The sequence below is a fragment of the Sorex araneus genome, chromosome X, assembly GCF_027595985.1.
Source record: "Sorex araneus isolate mSorAra2 chromosome X, mSorAra2.pri, whole genome shotgun sequence".
Classification (NCBI taxonomy): Eukaryota; Metazoa; Chordata; class Mammalia; order Eulipotyphla; family Soricidae; genus Sorex; species Sorex araneus.
Window position 1 is genome coordinate 278,589,256 of NC_073313.1, and position 19,822 is coordinate 278,609,077.

General features: G+C 50.2%; 1 protein-coding gene across 1 annotated transcript in view; it reads left to right on the top strand.

The window, feature by feature from the left end:
• Positions 1 to 505: 505 nt before the first annotated feature.
• MSH2 (mutS homolog 2) overlaps positions 506 to 19,822 on the top strand; it is a 53,997-nt gene continuing 34,680 nt past the window's right edge. Inside the window, exons 1-6 of the mRNA XM_004618597.2 lie at positions 506 to 808; positions 2,832 to 2,986; positions 5,036 to 5,314; positions 7,940 to 8,086; positions 11,708 to 11,857; positions 13,450 to 13,583. Of these exons, the coding sequence (XP_004618654.2) occupies positions 598 to 808; positions 2,832 to 2,986; positions 5,036 to 5,314; positions 7,940 to 8,086; positions 11,708 to 11,857; positions 13,450 to 13,583 (1,076 nt within the window). The 5' untranslated portion in view covers positions 506 to 597. The remainder of the gene's footprint in view (positions 809 to 2,831; positions 2,987 to 5,035; positions 5,315 to 7,939; positions 8,087 to 11,707; positions 11,858 to 13,449; positions 13,584 to 19,822) is intronic.

The following is a 19,822-nucleotide window of genomic DNA, read 5'->3' on the forward strand; positions in this document are numbered from 1 at the left end:
CCTGAACTAATTTTTAGTTTGTTTTTTTTTTGCTTTTTGGGACACACCCGGCAATGCACAGGGGTTACTCCTGGCTCTGCTAATTCCTTTCAGGAATTACTCCTGGCGGTGCTCAGGGGACCATATGGGATGTCGAGGATCGAACCCGGGTCGCCCGCGTGCAAGGCAAACGCCCTACCCGCTGTGCTATCGCTCCAGCCCCTGATTTTTAAAATTCTTAATTTCAGGCCATACCCGGCGGTGCTCTGGGCTGAGTTGCGCTGGGGAACCGAACCCTCGGCTGCAGCGCGCGACGCGAGCGCGCGCCGTGGCCGGAGTCGCGACCCGAGGGGCGGCCCCCGCCACGGTCCGCTGCGACCTCGGCTGGAGCATGCGCAGTCGGGGGCGCCAGCGGCGTGCGCGGGCAGCCGGGTCACGTCTGCGTCCGATTGGCTGCCGGGGCGGATGCCCGCCCACCGGGGTCCGGAGCCGGGCGCTGATTGGGTGTTTCTGCGAGGTCGGCGGCTGCCCGGGGGTGCGGCCGCGGCGGCGGGAAAGCGGCTGCTGGGTGTCGGGTCGCGCTGCGTTGCGGGCCCGGCGCCCGGAGGACCCCCGGCCATGGCAGTGCAGCCCAAGGACACGCTGCAGCTGGAGGGCGCGGCCGAGCTGGGCTTCGTGCGCTTCTTCCAGAGCATGGCCGAGAAGCCCGCCACCACGGTGCGCCTGTTCGACCGCGGCGACTTCTACACGGCGCACGGCGAGGACGCGCTGCTGGCCGCCCGCGAGGTGTTCAGGACGCAGGGCGTGCTCAAGTACCTGGGCCCGGCAGGTAGGGGTGGGGGGCGGCCCGCTCACCGCCGCAGCCTGCCGGGGAGCCCCGGGGCCGCGGGGTCGGGCCGCGTGGGGCGCCGCTTCCGCGCCCCCGCCGCCGCCACGTCCGCGACCCCGCTGCGCTAGCGCCCCCACCGCCCCCGCCGCCTCCGCGGTCCCGCCGCGCCCGCCCCCGCGCCCCCCGCCGCGTCCCCTCCCCCCCCCACCAGCCCGGGCCGTCTCAGCGAGCCAGACTCGGATGTAGGCTGCTGTATTCGGGCTCCGAGGCGAGCTGGAGACCTAGCAGCCACACTTTTTAGCCGAAGGTGTTCTTGGGCTAGTTTATAGACTGTTAGTGTTGATTTTTTTATTTTTTGCTTTTTGGGTCACACTCGGCAATGCACAGGGGTTACTCCTGACTCTGTGCTCAGGAATTACTACTGGCGGTGCTCGGGGGACCATATGGGATGCTGGGAATTGAATGCTGGTCGGCTGGGTGCAAGGCAAATGCCCTACCCGCTGTGCTATTGCTCCAGCCCCATAAAGTGTTGATTTTTTGAAATTTACTTTTTCAGTTGAAAACTTACATCATTTGTATATGCCTTTTTTTTTTTTTAACTATCACTATCGTTGTCACTGTCATCCTGTTGCTCATCGATTTGCTGGAGCGGGCACCAGTAACGTCTCCATTGTGAGACTTGTTGCTACTGTTTCTGGCATATCGAATACCTGGGGCCCTCCTGCCACCCCCACCCCAGCCCACCCCCTTCCTTTGTGGTGGGCACCTTCCTTCTTACTCTCTTTACTTTGGGGCATTATGGTTTGCAATACAGATACTGAGGAGGCATCATGTTTGGTCCTTGGTCTACTTTCAGCACACATCTCCCATCCCAAGCTGTCCCTCCAACCATCATTGACTTAGTGATCCCTTCTCTATCCCAGCTTCCTTCTCCCACAGCTCAGGAGGCACCGTGGAGCAATCTTCCTGGCCCTGTCTCTATTGTCCTTGGATGTTAGTCTCCTATTATGTTATTTTATATTCCACAAATGAGTGCAGTTATTCTGTCTGTCCCTCTTTTCTGACTCATTTCTCTTGGCATGATACTCTCTGTGTCCGTGCACTTAGGAGCAAATTTCGCAGACTGTCAAGTGTGTAAGCTGGGAGCTCTGTTCTCCCGAACCCCGTCTCCACCATCTGCCTGAGAGCTGCAGCCGCCTCACCAGGCATGGGTACAGGCCTGTTCGCTGAGTGGGACGGAAAGAACCTCCTGGGGGCAGGGAGAAGGGCCTTGTGAAGTCTGGGGCTACTGCCCTTAGGAATGGGGTGCCACGAAGGATGCTGCTTCACCAGGTAGAGATGTGTTGAGCAAGGCATGTGTCAGGGGGTTTACAGACACAGTCTTCACTCTTTCTTCTTCTTCTTTTTTTTTTTTTTGCTACACCCATCATGCTGAGCACTTATTCCTGACTGCGTGCTTAGGAATCACTCCTGGTGGTGCTCTGGGAACTGTAGGGGTTGATGGAATGCTGAGGATTGAACCCAGGTTGGCTGTGTGCATGGCAAGCACCCTACCCACTGTACTGGTACTATCTCTCCAGTCTCATTGTTCCCATATTTTGAGGGGGAGATTCCAGCCCTGGCTTGAGCTCAGGGATCACTCCTAAGGTGGACCATAGGAAGTGTTGGGATCCAACCTGGGTTGGCTGTGTGCTCGTCATATTCCCACCCACTAGACTATTTTCCTTGGCTCCTTTTTTTGGTGGGAAGGGGCCCACACCTGGTGGTGCTTGGACCGCAAGTGTGCCTGGATTCAAGCCAGTGTTGTGGCTGCAGCTGCCTTCAAGGCAGGTGCTTTAATCCCTACTGTCTCCCTGCCCAGAATCCCAGTCACCAGGTGCCTGGCACACCTGTCTGTTGAATGCGCTGTTGAGTGGATTGCAGAGGGCACAGCGTCACTTTGGAAGCATCTGTGTCGGGTGCTTGGACACTCACTACTTCACCTCCTCAACTGGTAACTTACGTGTTTAATATTTTCCTCTAGGAGCAAAGACGCTGGAGAGTGTTGTGCTGAGTAAGATGAACTTTGAGTCTTTTGTGAAGGATCTGCTTCTGGTTCGTCAGTATAGAGTTGAAGTGTTCAAGAATAGAGCTGGAAATAAGGCATCCAAAGAGAATGATTGGTATTTGGCGTATAAGGTAATTTTTTTTTTTTTTTTTTTTTTGCTTTTTGGGTCACACCCGGCGATGCACAGGGGTCACTCCTGGCTCATGCACTCAGGAATCACCCCTGGCGGTGCTCAGGGGACCATATGGGATGCTGGGATTCGAACCCGGGTCGGCCGCGTGCAAGGCAAACGCCCTACCCGCTGTGCTATCACTCCAGCCCCTATATAAATTTTTTTTTTCTTTTTGGGTCACACCCAGCGATGCTCAGGAGTTACTCCTGGCTTTGCACTCAGGAATTACTCCTGGCGGTGCTTGGGGGACCATATGGGATGTCAGGGATCGAACCCAGGTCGGCCGCATGCAAGGCAAACACCCTACCCGCTGTGCTATCGCTCAGGCTCCTCTTTCTATAAAATTTTAAGAGTAGAAGAATATGAGTATTCTGCATATTAATGTTTTGTCTATTCTGGGATAGTAGAATACTTTGAGAAACTTTAATCATTCTTAGCTTGTGGGGCTGGAGAGATAGTACCGTGGGCAGGGAGGGCGCATGCCTTACATGTGATCTGGGTTCAATCCCCAGCATCACTTATGGTCCCCGGAGCACCTCCAGGAATGATTCCTGAGCATAAAGCCAAGAGTAACCCCTGAGCTCTGCTGGGTGTGACCTAAAAGCAAAGCAAACCAAGCCCCCAAGCTGGGATCAGTAGATCTTTATTTTGAGTATCAATACTCAGATGCCTTTCTTTCTTTCTTTCTTTCTTTCTTTCTTTCTTTCTTTCTTTCTTTCTTTCTTTCTTTCTTTCTTTCTTTCTTTCTTTCTTTCTTTCCTTTCTTTCTTTCTTTCTTTCTTTCTTTCTTTCTTTCTTTCTTTCTTTCTTTCTTTCTTTCTTTCTATACTCAGATGCCTGCCTTTCTTTCTTTCTTTCTTTCTTTCTTTCTTTCTTTCTTTCTTTCTTTCTTTCTTTCTTTCTTTCTTTCTTTCTTTCTTTCTTTCTTTCTCTTTTTTGGGTTACACCTGGCGATGCACAGGTGTTACTCCTGGCTCTGCACTCAGGAATCATCAGGGGACTATATGGGATGCTGGGAATCGAACCCGGGTCAGCTGCGTGCAAGATGCCCTACCCGCTGTGCTATCGCTCCAGCCTGCCCCTGTTTCTGAACCAAATAATAGTAGTTTTTACATAAAGTTGAATGCCAGCATTAAAGTGTTTGGCTTTACTGCTTCTGAGTGTTACCCAAATTTATAGTACTCAAATGTATATCATTTATACTCATTTGTTGTGCACCGTCTTCCTTCTAATGGCTTGTAGTTTTTATCAGTCTGGAGTGTTGTTTAGTGGCCAGTGTTTTCCTCTTGAAAGGCTCATTGACTGCAAGTATTCAAAGACCTAGATAGGACCGGGTGTGCACAGAGCCAGGAGGAAGCCCTAAGCTCTGCTGGGTGTGGCCCTAAAACTAAAAAATCCAGGAGATTGTGTTACTTTGTTTCATTTATTAAGAGACTGTCTTAATTTCTCTATAAGGCCAATTTATATATATATATATATATTTTTTTTAAGTTATTTTTTATTCTGTATTTTTAATTAGGTTTTCCACCAGCAAACGGTGCTTACTCCTGGCTCTGCCTGGTGAGGTCTAGGGGACTGTCTAGGGTACAGAGATCGAACCCGGATCAGCTGCGTGCAAGGCAGGCACTCTGGCCACCGTATTATTGTTCCAGCCCTGATGTGGTCATTTTCAGATGTGCTCAGTATCCCGAAAATAACTAGCGAAGCAGGGTAGATATTTTAGAGAAACGTTAATAATCAGTGGAATCTATGTTCTAAGCCACTTCGGGGAAGAATGTGTTTTGTCAGTAAAAATTCATCAAGGCTGAGGGTAACTCTGGTCTGCTGGTAACATTTCCTTAGAAATTAATTTTAATTAAAAACACTGGTTTACAAAGTTGATCAGGCAGTTGTCTCAAGCAGTCAGTGTCTCGTCACTGCCAGCCTGACCTCCTCTCCACCAGCAGTCCCGCTGCAGGCCGCTTTCAGAGCGGCTCAGACAGTTGAATATTACTCCCTGTTTCTTCAGGCGTCCCCCGGGAACCTTTCTCAGTTTGAAGACATCCTGTTTGGGAACAACGACCCATCGGCAGCCATCGGCGTGGTGGGTGTGAAGATGTCCTCTGTGGATGGGCAGCGGCAGGTGGGGATCGGCTATGTGGATGCCCTGGACAGGAAGCTCGGTCTGTGCGAGTTCTCGGATAACGACCAGTTCTCCAACCTGGAGGCACTGCTGATTCAGATTGGGCCCAAGGAGTGCGTCCTCCCCTCGGGAGAGGCGGCTGGCGAGCTGGGCAAACTGCGGCAGGTAAGGGGCGGGGAGGGGTCGACGTGGCACTGAGGGCTCAGGCCTGAGAGGCTGCTTTTGGGGTTTCCTGAGCAGTTTCTGTATGTGTCTCTGACAGAAACTTTGTTTTTTCTTTTTTTTTCCTTTGGGTCACACCCAGTGATGCTCAGAGGTTATTCCTGGCTCTGCACTCAGGGCTTACTCCTGGCGGTGCTCGGGGGCCATATGGGATGCTGGAGATCAAACCCAAGTTGGCTGTGTGCAAGGCCAATGCTTTCCCTCTGTCCTATGGCTCTGGCTCTTGGGGTGGCTTTTATTTACTTCCTGTGGTTTGAAGCCCCGTGATTGACAATACCATTCATGATCGGGCTCCATGAACACGGTGTCCCGACACCAGCGCTCTGCCGAACGTCGCTTTCTTCCACTGTTGTCGAGGGGTCCCTCCCAGCCACCCCGCAGCCCCCAGAATTATTTTTGATAGTTCAAGTAGAACCTTATATTTAGTTTGTAAATTTTATTTTACCCTTTGGGCCACACCTGATGACCCCCGCACTGAGGGATCACTTCTGACAGGTTCAGAGGACCATATAGGGTGCTGGGGACCAAACCCGGGTCTGCCCCGTGCACCGCAGCAAACCGTCCCCCTCCCCCACCCCCCCCACCGATGTATTAATGCTCCGGCCCCTTCCTCTCTTCTTTTTATTTTGTTTGTCCGTGGCAGTGTTGGGAATATATACAAAGCCTCATTTCACATAGTGTAACACAATTCTGAGTGCGCCATTTGTGTGAATGTATGGTTAATTCAATACTCATTTTCTTTTTGGATTTTGGCTCAGACCCAGGAGTATGTTTTGAACCCAGGGATCTGGCATGTAAGGAGGATGTTAGGCATGCCCCCCAGCTCTTCTGCCATCTCCCTGGACCTTTACTATATTTATTAGTAGTTTGTTTTTTTTTTAATTTTTCTTTTGGGTCACACCCGGCGATGCACAGGGGTCATTCCTGGCTCTGCAGTCAGGAATTACCCCTGTGGCACTCTAGGGTCCATGGGATGCTGGGAGTCGAACCTGGGTCGGCCGTGTGCAAGGCAAAGGTTCTTCCCCCTGTGCTATCACTCCAGCCCCCTATATTTTTTAATTAAAAAAATTATTTTTAAAAATGCTGATTTATTTTTGAGTTTTTGGGTCACACCCAGTGATGCTCAGGGGTTACTCCTGGCTCTGCACTCAGGAATTATTTCCAGCGGTGCTTCGGGGACCTTATGGGATGCTGGGAATTGAACCTGGGTCGGCCATGTACAAGGCAAATTCCCTACCCGCTGTGCTATCTCTCCAGCCCTCCTTTATTTTTTCTTAAGGGACGGCATATCCCCTAGAGGTTCTTTTTGGGGTGGGGCCTCAAACTGAGTTGAATAGCAAGTCTGTGGTGGGCATGCTTTGTTTTTGTGTCTTAGGCCCCATCTGGCGTGCTCAGGAACTACTCCTTAGGTAGTGCTCAGAGACATGTGATGCTGGCATTATCCCAGGCCTCTGGTGTGCGAAGCTTGTACCAGCCCGGTGAATTCTCTCTCTAGCTCTTGTGAACATTTCTAACATAGCTATTATCTGCGCAGTTTTATTTTACTTTGGTTTTTGGGCCATGCCAACAGTGCTCACTCAGTGCTGTTTCCTGATTTTGTGCTCAGGAGTCACTCTTGGAGGGCTCTGGAAAACGTATGGGCGGGGTCCTGGGCTTGAACCCGGGTCAGCTGCCTGCAAGGCATGCGCCAAACCCTCTGTACTGCCTCTCTAGCACCTACCTACGCAGTTTCATTTTAATCTATTTATTTATTCATTTTGTTTTTGGGTCACCCACTCTGACACTTAGAAATCACTCCTGGTGGTGCTCAGGGGGCCAGGTGGGATCTTGGGGATCTAACCTAGGTGGGCTGCGTGCACGGCAAGCGCTCTACCCGCTGAACTATCACTCCGGCCCCTTGTGTAAGCAATTTTAAACGAAGTATTCTGTTAAGAGTTAAGCTCTTGGGGCTATTTTTGAAAGACTTTCTATAGGGATAATTTTTTTTCTTTTTGGTCACATCTGGCGATGCACAGGGATTCCTCATGGCTCATGCACTCAGGAATTACTCCTGGTGGTGCTTGGGGGACCATATGGGATGCTGGGACTCGAACCCAGGTCAGCCGCATACAAGGCAAAGGCAATGCCTGCTGTGTTATCACCCTAGCCCCCATAATTTTTAATTTATGCAAAAGTTTAGCTTGTAGATTTTAAGAGTTTATTATACGTATGGTGAAATGTCTTGTACATTGTCTAAGAATTTAATGTGGAGCAATAGCACAGCAGGTAAGGCGTTTGCCTTGCATGCGGCCAACCTGGGTTTGATTCCTTTGTCCCTCTCAGAGAGTCCGGCAAGCTACCGAGAGTATTCCGCCCGCACAGCAGAGCCTGGCAAGTTCCCTGTGGCGTATTTGATATGCCAAAAACTAACAAGTCTCACAATGGAGACGTTACTGGTGCCCGCTCGAGCAAATTGATGAACAGCGGGATGACAGTGCTACAGTGCTTACTAAACTGCTGTCACTCTGTAGTTGTCAGTTTCAATTCCCCCTCCTCCCACAGTAATTTAAAATGGTTCTTGTAAAACAGGTTATTCAGAGAAGCGGAATTCTGATCACAGAGAGAAAAAGAACTGACTTTTCCACAAAAGACATTTACCAGGACCTTAACCGGCTGTTGAAAGGCAAGAAAGGAGAGCAGGTGAATAGTGCTGTCCTGCCGGAAATGGAGAATCAGGTATGCCGTTTGCCACTGTGTGTTTATTTTTGTTTTTATTTTTTATTTTTTGCTTTTTAGGTCACACCTGGCAATGCACAGGGGTTACTCCTGGCTCTGCACTCAGGAATCACCCCTGGCAGTGCTCAGAGGACCAAATGGGATGCTGGGAATCGAACCCGGGTTGGCCGAGTGCAAGGCAAACACCCTACCCGCTGTGCTATTACTCCAGCCCCTGTGTGTTTATTTTTAGATGAAAATCATGTCTTAGAAGTTCTTCTCTTACATATATCTCTAAAATAAAACTATGGCTCACTGAAATTAAGCTTATTGTATCTATGCTGCAACTTTGTGAAAACTTGTAATGAATGGAGAAATTTTAATATGCCATTAATGAAGAACAATATAACAGTATAATAATAGAACATTGTTTCGATGTAGTCAGTGTGTCTGCAGGGCAAAGAGAGTCTCATGGCTTTAAAGGTGGGCTACTGTCATCTCTACAAGTACACAGGGTAGTGGCCATAGGGGGTTTATCAAAGGTTTATGGTGCACAACCTGTGGGGGCTTTTTTCCTTTGGGTGGGCCTGGGCTTTGGACCAAATCCGGTGATGCTCAGGACTTTCTCCTGGCTCTGCACTCCGGGATCACTTCCAGGGGGCATAGGGACCCTGTGGGATGCTGGGGGTCCAGGTAGGGCAGCTGCGTTCAAGGCAGGCGCCGTCCCCGCACTGCTATCATTTCAGCCCCTAAGCTGTGAGGTCCTAACTAGACGGCTTCACCTTTAGGAGGTGCAGTTTTCCTTGTCAGATAAGGTTAGCAGTACCATGACTTAAAAGATGGTTAGATTAAGAAGTAAAAGTGAAAGCACATGTAGCAATATGCAGTACACAGTCGTATATTTATATGATATAATTTGTATAATATTTATGATTTGTATAATATATATTGTACAAATATATTGTGTGACTCAAAAGTTGGCATCGGTTGGTTATCTGTGCTCGGAGGCAGAAATGGACATTTAAACATTGACTTCCTGTGGGATTTTTGTGGTTGCAGTTTTTCCCCTGTGGTACGAGGAATAGAACCCAGGTCTCATGTACGCTTTACTGTTTAGATCCCTCTCTTTTGGGGGTGTGAGGGGAGATTTGGGGCCACACCCAGCAGTTCTCGGGGCTATTCCTGTAAGTGCTCTGAGGGCCATATTTGATGCTGTGGATGGAACCTGGGCTTCCTGTGTGCCATGCACGTGCTGCCCGTTGGTGGTCTCTCGGCCCCAGTTTATTTTTACTCTGTATTTGCTTAGGTGCCTGGAGTCACAGACACTGGCATTAAGAAACTTAATAAAAATCATTTAAAAAATCAAGTAGGGCTGGGAAGATAATGTGGAGGTTGAGGCACTTGCCTTTTGTGCAGCTAATTCCTGCTCTGCATTCCGTCCCCTTACACCACTGGGGGTGCCCCCTTCCCTTCCACAGAAGTCTAAGATCAGTATGGATCACAGCAAACCTGTTGAAAGTCTGAAGAAGCTTTTAGAGATGCTTAAGAGTTTTTTTTTTTTTTTTTTTTGCGGGGGGAGGGCACACTCGGTGATGCCAGGGGTCACTCCTGGCTCTACTCTGAGGCAGAATGCGTGGGGGTCTCGGGACCATACAGGGTGCTGGAAGTCGAAGCCGGGTGGCTGTGTGCAAGGCCAGCACCTTCCCATTGTCTTTCTCTTCCAGCCCCGTATTATCATGTGGTATCCTATAGCATGGACAAGCCAAGAACACATTTTGTTCTTGGTGGACATTTGAGTAATTTCTACTTTTGGCTGTTTACTAGTAATAGTCCTGTTCTATAGTGGGCTGGAGCAATAACACAGCAGGTAGGGCGTTTGCCTTGTAGGCGGCCAATTCGTGTTTAATTCCTCTGTCCCTCTGGAGAGCCCAGCAAGCTACCGTGAGTATCCCGCCTGAACGGCAGAGCCTGGCAAGCTCCCTGTGGTGTATATGACATGCTAAAAACAGTAACAACAATTCTCACAATGGAGACTTACTGGTGCCCGCTTGAGCAAATCAGTGAGCAATGGGGTAACAGTGATACAGTGATTATATAGTAAGTGATCAATTTCTAAATAAAATAACTTGTTTATTTATTTATTTATTTTCTTTTGGGTTACACCCGGCGATGCACCAGGGTCACTCCTGGCTCTGCACTCAGGAATTACTCCTGGCGGTGTTCAGGGGACCATATGGGATGCTGGGAATCAAACCTGGGTCAGCTGCGTGCAAGGCAGATGCCCTACCCGCTATGCTATCGCTTCAGCCCCAAAATAAAATAATTATTTTTAATTAGTTTTATGGGCTGGAGCGGTAGCACAGCGGTTGGGCTTTCACCTTTCATGAGGCCAACCCGTGTTTGGTTCCTCCGCCCCTCTCTGAGAGCCTGGCAAGCTACTGAGAGTATGGAGCCCGCATGGCAGAGCCATGCCAAAAACAGTAACAATACGTCTCTCAATGAGAGATGTTATTGGTGCCTGCTCGAACAAATCGATGAGCAATGGGATGACAGTGACAGTGAATTAGTTTTATATATATATTTTTATAGTGTTGGGGGAACTAGAGTGATAGCACAGCGGGTAGGGCATTTACCTTGCATGTACAGGCCGATCTGGGGTCAATTCCTCTGTCCCTCTCAGAGAGCCTGGCAAGCTACCGAGAGTATCCCGCCTGCACGGCAGAGCCTGGCAAGCTACCTGTGGCATATTCAATAAGCCAAAAACAGTAACAAGTCTCACAGTGGAGACGTTATTGGTGCCCGTTCGAGCAAATTGATGAACAAACTGGGAGGACAGTGCTACAGTGGTGGGGGGAAAACTGCCACCTGGGGCCATTCCAGATGATAATTTAGCCAATTGGGTCCTTGGCCTTGTGATGACAGAGTACTCAAACCCTATTCTAAATCCTCAGCCCTGAAATACTATTTTCTCTTTTTCTTTTTTGCTTGTTTTGTACCACACCTGTTGGTGCTCAAGGCTTACTCCTGGCTCTGCACTTGGGAATCACTCCTAGTGGTGCTCAGGGGACCACACGGGATGCCGGGGAGGGAGCCAGGGGCCCTGTGTGAGGCAAACCCCTGTCTGCTGTGCTATTGCTCTGGCCCCAATTTTCTAACTGTAGCGTTTGTTTAAACTTGGTTTGACTTCCTTGGTATAGACTGGGGAAGAACAATTAAGACAAATGAAAGTGTTGAAAGTTCCTTTTTTTTTTTCTTTTCGTGTCACACCTGGCAATGCACAGGGGTTACTCTTGCCTCATGCACTTAGGAATCACTCCTGGTGATGCTCGGGGGACCATATAGGATGCTGGAAATTGAACTTGGGTCCGCCTCGTGCAAGGCAAACACCCTACCCACTGTGCTATCACTCCAGTCCCTGAAAGTTCCTTTTACTTTGCTATTTGTAAATGTGTTTCTCTCTCTAGAATATAATCTGTAATGCACTGTAGTGCTGTTGCCCTGTTGTTCATCGATTTGCTCAAGCGGGCACCAGTAACGTCTCCATTGTGAGACTTGTTACTGTTTTTTGGCGTATGTAATCTATAATTATCAACAAAATTTGTCCTAGTAATTGGCTAACGTTTGTTTTATTCTTAATTTTAGGTTGCAGTTTCATCATTGTCTGCAGTTGTCAAGTTTTTGGAACTCCTATCAGATGACTCAAACTTCGGGCAGTTTGAACTGACCACTTTTGACTTTGGCCAGTATATGAAATTGGACATTGCAGCAGTCAGAGCCCTTAACCTTTTCCAGGTAACACACACACACACGTTGAAAATATCAAATGGTTAGAAGATGATATTTCCTTTGCTAGATAGTGAGAACCTTATGGGGCTTAGATATTTTTAAATATTTAAAATACTTCAAGGGCCAGAGAGAGATGCTATGTTGGGCAGGGTGCTTTGCCTTGTATGCAGTTACCTTGGTTTCTGTCCCATATGCTCTTCCAAGTACCACCAGGAGTAATTCATGAGTGCAGAGTGCTCACAGTTGGGTGTGGTTCCAAAACAAAATAATTACATATTTAGAAAAGACAGAGTATTGAATTGCTATAATTTAGTAATATTTTATTAAAATAAAACTAGCTTGCCTGTGATAGAAATAGCATGTCTTTAAACATTTTGTATATTAACAATAATTTTATTTAGTTTTTAAATTTTGGGGGCGGGACTGGGTGGGTTTGGGTTTTCCTGCCGCACCTGGTAGTGCTGGGGGCTGCTCCGGTGGTGCTCAGGTCTCAGTGGGCTTGGTGCGTGCAGGGTGGGTGATTTACCCATCGGGTCTCTCTAGCCTCTGTTAACAGTGGTTTGAAACAGCTATATTCAGGGACCGGAGTGACAGTACAGCGGGTGGGTGTTTGCCGTGGGGTGAGTCCTGAGCACATGGCCAGTGGTGACCCCTGAGCATAGCTGGGTCTGGCCCAGAAACCTAAAGGACAGAGTATTTACACTCAGGGACTGGAGCGAGAACAGTGGGCAGGGCAGAGCACGTCCCTTGCTCGTAGCCTGGTGGGTTCCATACCGGCACTCCCCATGGTCCGTAGGGTCCCCTGAGCACTGCCTGGAGTAAGCCCTGAGCACAGCTGGGTGTGACCTAAACCCAACAAAAAATGGCATCCTAATTATTTTTTTTGTTTGTTTTGCTATTTGGGCCACACCTAGTGATGCTCAAGGGTTACTGCTGGCCCTGCACTCGGGGATCACTCCTGCTGGTGCTGGGGGGACCATACGGGGTGCTGGGGATTGAACCTGGGTTGGTGCGTTCAAGGCAAGTGCCCTCCCCACTGTATTATTGTTCCGGCCCCTTCTAATCAGTTGTATGTCTAGACAGCAGTAATTATTGGGGGGTTTGTAGGAACATACCCCGTGGTGCTCAGGGCTTGTTCCTGGCTCTCGGGAGTGGCCCCTGGCAGTGTTGGGACTGTATGCAGTCCTGGGGATCGACCGAGTTGGTCACATACATGGCTGTACCTTGTCCCCTACATTATCACTCCAGCCCCTGAGCTATCATAGGTATTGAAGTGGATTTGGTTTGGGAACAATCTACAGCAAAATATGCAGCTTAATAGGTTGACAGTTTTGTTTTATTTTGTTTTTTAAGAGGACTTTCTGTGCAAGTTTGGCCTTTAGTATTTCAGCAGTTGGGCTGGCTTAAAGGCTGCAGTGTGCAAGAGACCTGGGTGGTTCCCTGGCACCGTGTGGTCCCTGAGCACTGCTGAGCATGGTCCCAGCCTTCCCCTCTGACCGGAGATGTTCTTGTGTTCTTGTCTCTGAAGTTCCTTCATTGTTTCCGGGGCAGTAGTTATTTCGTTAATAAATGCCCTCTTCTGTTCTTGCTTGCTGCAGGGTTCTGTTGAAGATACTTCAGGGTCTCAGTCCCTGGCCGCGTTGCTGAATAAATGCAAAACCCCTCAAGGACAGAGACTGGTTAACCAGTGGATCAAGCAGCCTCTCATGGACAAGAGCAGAATAGAGGAGAGGTGCGCTCCTGGGCTGGCTGTGGGGAGCTTTTGGTAGCTGCCGGTTACTCCATACCGTTACATCGCTGTAATGTGCAGTTTTCACCCCTTATAGTTTTACGTGTAATTGCGCAGAGACCTATATAATGACAATAATAATGATCTAGTTTGATTTAAAACTAATTAAACTGGGCCAGAGTGATAGTACAGCGGGTAGGGCATTTGCCTTGCACGCGGCTGACCCAGGTTCTATCCCTGGCATCCCATATGGTCCCCCGAGCACTGCCAGGAGTAATTCTTGAGTGCAGAGCCAGGAGTAACCCCTGAGCATCACCAGGTGTGACCCAAAAAACAAGAACCAAAAAACCCAAAGAAACTAATTAAACTGGGGCTGGAATGAGAGCCCAGTGGGCTGGGCATTTGCCTGGATCATGACCCACCCTGGTCATGACCCACCCAGGTGTGGCCCCTTGCACCTAGCTGTGATCCCCAGCCCCCATGTGTCCTCTAGCTCCTCCCTGGAGTTAAGCCTTTGGCACCAGAAACAGAACAGGAAAACCCAAGAAAAGTCATCAGTTCATGTGGTTGGTAATTTCTTCTGGTTAGGGCTTTTTTATCTTATTTATTGGGCTGTGGCCAGCAGTGGTTTTGTTTTTTTTCCAGGGATGGGGGCTCCCCCATTGATGCTCAGTGCTCTGCACTCAGGGATCACTCCTGGTGGTGCTCGGGGACATTGGGATGTTGGGGATCAAACTCGATTCGGCCTCTTGCAAGATAAGCGCTGTCCCTGCTGGCCCCTCTCTCGGGCCCCAAACAGCAGTGGTTGTGGCTCTGGCCCTGCTCAGGGACCGTATGCTTTGCTGGACATGCAGAGTAGACACACACCTGGCCTTCGCGTGCTCTCTCCAGCTCTCTGAGTGGGTATATGCGGATGTCATCCATTTGCTACACTCTGATACATTGCCAAGTGGGTAAGGACATTGAGTATATTTATAGCTTTGGTGTTGTCAGATCATTCAAGAATTTGTTGCTGAGTATTGATGGTATACAAAAGCACAATGACCGGGTGAGTACTTGGGAAAATGCCAGGCAAGCATACATTGATCAGTATTTCCTAAGACATCTGCTTCTAGTTACCAAGCTATATTGATTCTGTAGGTTTCATGGAGGAATAGAGTAACTTCCTAAGTGATGGAAATTACCAAGTTGGGAGTATGTTGATATCTTATTGAAAATGAAAAGGTTGAAATACAAAAGTGACCTTTGATTTGTTTTGGGGTCACACCGGTGGTGCTCAGGGTCTACTCCTGGCTCTGTGCTCAAGAACCAATACTGGCGGGGCTCAGGGGGCCATAATGGGGTGCCAGGTATCCACCCTGGGTCAGCTACCTGCAAGGAGGGCACCTTCCCCGCTGCTCGCTCTCCAGCCTCTCTCCTAATCTTCACTGTTCCAGACATTTCTCTTTGTTCATTGGCTATTTTCTTCTTCAGAGGAAGTAATGGGCTTTTCTTCGCCAAGCCTTGGGTTGCCAGACCGTTTCTCACTCCTTCTTGCTCAGTTTTTCCCCTGCGTGGCCTCTGCTTTCCTCTCCGATCTCTGCTCTGTCCGCTGCTCCACGTTTTCTTCCCCGAAAGTCATCCCTAAAAATTGCAGGCAGGTGAAATACCCCCAGTCCAGTTTCTCAGCTCTTCGGGTTTCCCTGCTTTCTTTCCCTTACATCATTTTACTGCATTTGGAGCTGCATTTAGCACTCACTGTAAGGTGGTCCCTGTCCTTGGCTTGATGATTCCTTCAAAGCATGGTCCTCTATATCCTGCCACATGCTTTGTTTTGTCTTGTTTGAGTCTCCCAAGCCAGACTGGTGGTTCCATGCATGCGTCTGAGGATGTGATGGCGTTCGAGGAGTCAGACCCGGTGTGGGCGCACCATGCACCCTAACCACGGGACTGCCTCTTGGTTCCCCCTTCCCTTTTACAGTATCTTTGCAATTCTAGCATCAGATGAGTCACTCTCACTGTGAAGACCAGATAAAAGAGTCTCGACATCATTCCCGTTCTGACGTGCCAACTTTGCTCGGCCATCTCAGTGTTACTGTCGAGCCCTAACAGCTGTTCTTTGGGCGAGAAATCAGACATGTCAATTTTGGAAAATACCATGTTGATTTTTAACTATCTCCAGTTCCATGATGAATTTCCTGGTTCAGTTGGTTGGAATTTTGGAGATCTACGCCCTCAGCATCATCATATAATCTAGTCATTTTGTAAATCATCATATCAGTCGCATGCAGCTGAGTAATTTTATTGAGCAGAGTTGACAGTGTACCATATTATGCCAACAGTAACTTTAGAACTTCTAAAATTGCAATTTAAAGTGCATTGTCATGGAAACAGTTAGCAGAGCAGTCTTTGAAAGAAATTTGTTAGCCAGAACATGAACTGACACTGTAATTATTTCTGAAATGGCATATTGGAGACTTGTGAAACTAGCAATTTGTTAAGCTTTTAATGACGTTCAGACCCAAGACTGAGGGTTATGCATAGTATTGCTTTGGGCTGGGGTTTTAGGAGGCTTTTCATTTCTTTGTTTTGTTTCTTGTTTTTGGGTAACACCCGGCCGTGCTCAGCAAGGTTTACTCCTGGTTCAGTGATCACTCTTACTGGGTTTAGGGGACTACGAGGGTTCGAACCTGGGCCAGCCGCCTGCAAGGCAGGTGCCCTCCCTGCAGTAGTATTGCTTGGCCCAGATTCCCTTTTTCCTTTTTTCGTTTCTTGGGCCACACCTGGCATTATCAGGGCGAGGTTTTCGCTGGCTCAGAGCTCTGGGGGCACAGGAGGCACTGTGTGTGGTTCTGGGGATTGAGCCCTGGTCAGCTGTGGGTAAGCAGGTGGCAGGTGCCCTGCCCACTGTCCGGCTCTCCGGCCTGCCCTTGCTGTTAGCTGGTTAAGTCTCTCTCTCTCTCTCTCTCCCCCTCTCCCCCTCTCTCCCTCTCCCTCTCCCTCTCTCTCCTCTCTCTCTCCCCCCCCCCTCTTTCTTTTTCTTGCTTTATGGGTCACACCCGGCGATACACAGGGGTCACTCCTGGCTCATGCACTCAGGAATTACCCCTGGCAGTGCTCGGGAGACCATATGGGATGCTGGGAATTGAACCTGGGTCGGCTATGTGCAAGGCAAACGCCCTACCCGATGTGCTATCGGTCCAGCCCCCAAGACTTTTATTTCTTAAAAAAAAAAAAGAGAGAGAAGCTTTATTTCTTTTTTTTTTTTAAATTTATTTATTTATTTATTTTTATTTTGTCACCATGTTGGACAGTTACAAAGTTTTCAGGTTTATGTCTCAGTTATACAGTATTCAAACACCATCCCTTCACCAGTGCCCATATTCCACCATCAAAATCCCCAGTATACCCCCCGCCCCCAACCCCAACTGTATAACTGATGAATTTCACTTCATTTTCTCTTTACCTTGATTACGTTCCATATTTCAACACAAAACTCACTATTGTTGTGGGACTTATACCCCCAAACAAGATAGCCCTACTAACGAAGCATTTGATAATTAGTTTTCCATTAAAAGATTGTATGTTTTCAGGTTTTAGAAAAGGTCACGCGGCCGCGTTAGTGGCCGCGCGGCTCGGATGTGTCCCAGTCCCGAATCCCGGAGCCGTGTTAGTTGCTATTCAGTGTCGCCAGGGCTCCATCTGGAGAAGGTGTGCTGGCTGCACCTCCTCCTTCCGGCTCCCCGGTGTTTCTGGCCCCAATTCGGGTCTGGAGCATTTTCCAGGCCACGCTGCTCACCAGAATGCCTGACCGGAGAAGCTTTATTTCTTAACTGTGATCCTGGGAATCAAACCCAGGCCCTCATGCATGCAAAACAAGTCTCAGCCGCTGAGCTGCATCCCTGGCCCTTGCCTTGTTAGTACTCTGAGTGGAACTGCCTGCTCTGGAGAGAGAACTTGGGAAGTTAGGCACTGCCCTTGCACACTGCCCGCCTGGTCGGAACTCCGGCACAGCCTGTCATCTCCTCCCCGAGCATCCCCAGGTGTGTCCCTGAGTGCAGGGGTGAGCCCTGAGCATGGCCACGTGTGGTCCAAAAGCCAAAGAGACAAAGAAGTGTTAACGACTTAGGATTCATTCACTTGTTGGTTTGAGGAGACACAGTGGTATGAGACTGAGCCAGGGGAGAAGAGTAGGAAGAATCTTTAAAATCATTATTAATTTTTTTTGGGGGGGCCTCAAATGCCAGGGCCCAGAAACCACTCTTGGCTTAGTGCTGGGACCCTAGCAAGGCCTCCTGTGTGCCGAGCCATGACCCCAGCCCCTGCGCCGTCTTACTGGCCCTACGTGTTGGAAGAGTTTTGGCAAGAAATATCATCCTTATGGTTCTTTCCGCTTGTCTGGGTGGGTTTGGCAGCAGGAGGCAAAGGATCAGTTAGCGTCCTTCCCTGCGTCTTCCTGTCCCTGTCCTGAGATGGGTCAGTTAGGGTCCTTCCCTGACTCCCTATCCTGAGATGGGATCAGTTAGGGTCCTTCCCTCCCTCTCCCTGTCCTGAGATGGGCTGTTGGAGTGTGTGTGTTCAGCGATGGGTGTCGAAGAGTCCCCTGAGATGCTCGCTGCCTGCCTCAGTGAGAACCAGCTCAGGCTTCCTCTCTCTGTTCTGGCCACACTCGGCGATGCTCAGGGCCTGCTCCTGGCGGGTTCCCGCAGACAGTGTGGGGTGCCGGGAACTGAGCCCGGGCCCGCTGTGTGCACAGCAGATGCCCTGCCCACCGTACTGTTGCTCCGGCCCGGTGGGTTCTTTAAAAATAGGGCCACTCTCAGTGACCTTTGGGCCTGGGGGCCACCGTATGCAGAGGGCGGGCCTCACCCCTGCTGGCCGGGGATGGGGGTTTGCAGCAGCTCGTTCCCACTGCTCTGCCGTTTGCCCAAGCAGTGCCTGCTAGCCACCTGCATAGATCTGGGCGTTTTACGGAATCTTACTAAGTTTTCTTTTTATTTTCATCCTTTCCCCCTCCCCGATTCCCTTTTTTTTTTTTTTTTTTTTGCTTTTTGGGTCACACCCGGCGATGCACAGGGGTTACACCTGGCTCTGCACTCAGGAATCACTCCTGGTGGTGCTCAGGGGACCATATGGGATGCTGGGGATCGAACCCGGGTCGGCCGCGTGCAAGGCAAACGCCCTACCCTCTGTGCTATCACTCCAGCCCCCCGATTCCCCTTTTTGGGGGTGGGGGGATGGGTTGGCCCACCCTGATGGTGCTTAGGGCTGACTCCTGGCTCTGTGTTCTCGGATCTCGCCGCGTGGGGAGCGGGTGGGGTCGGCCACACCTTCCCCTCTGTGAATTGGTGTCGCGTGCTCGTGCTATGGCAGGTCTACACTCTCGCTTGGTGCCTCTGTGGCTCGCACCCTGGTGGCAGTGCTGGCAGGGCCCCAGGGGCCGTGTGGGCATGCAGGAGACACTCTACCTCTGAGGAGCCGCCGAGTCTCTCCATCTCTCACAAGTTCTTATCCTTTTGTTTTGGTGGGGGGTGGGGGGGTGGGCCACACCTGGCGAGGTGCAGGGGGTGTCTCAGGGTGGCTGCCTGCTCTGCTGCCTCTCCATCCCCTCAGTGTCTGCCCAGCACATCTGGATTCCCTCAGCCCCGTGTGCTTGGCTCCCCCCTGCCCTTGAGCATGTTGCTCCCCCTCGATCTCCCCCTGTCTCGCTCTCCCTCCCTTTTTCTCACCCTCTCTCCTCTCTACCACTCTCTCTCACCTGCCTCCCTCATTCCATATTCAACACTGTTTGCCTGTTCTCAGGGCCAGGGAGATCTCTGGCGCAGAGGGCCCAGCCCTGCCCTGGGCACTGCTGTGCGGGAGAGGCCGCAGGAGCACAGTACTGGGCCGGGCGTCTCTGGGTCCTTCCTGAGGGGCCTGCAGGAGAAAGGACATTTCAACCTGTGGTTAAGCTGGAACATTCATTCTCCTCCTGCCCCCGCCCCTTGCCAGAGTGGGGGGTGGAGGCACTTTGGGGAGAGTGGAGAAGGGGTTGGGGGCTGCCGGGGGGCTGGCCAGTGGCGCCGGCACCCTTCACAGCTTGGGGGCAGGCGCTGAGGCCCGAGAAGCTGCTGCAGAGAAGCCAGCTGCTCCTCGGCGGTGCCCAGGGAGGGGGATGTCTCGCTCCTGATTCCGACACTTGGGTTGGGCGCAGGGAAGGTGCAGGGGTGTGAGTGCTGATGGGAACACCGTAACTAGAGGTTCAGGAAGGGAGCACGTTCCTC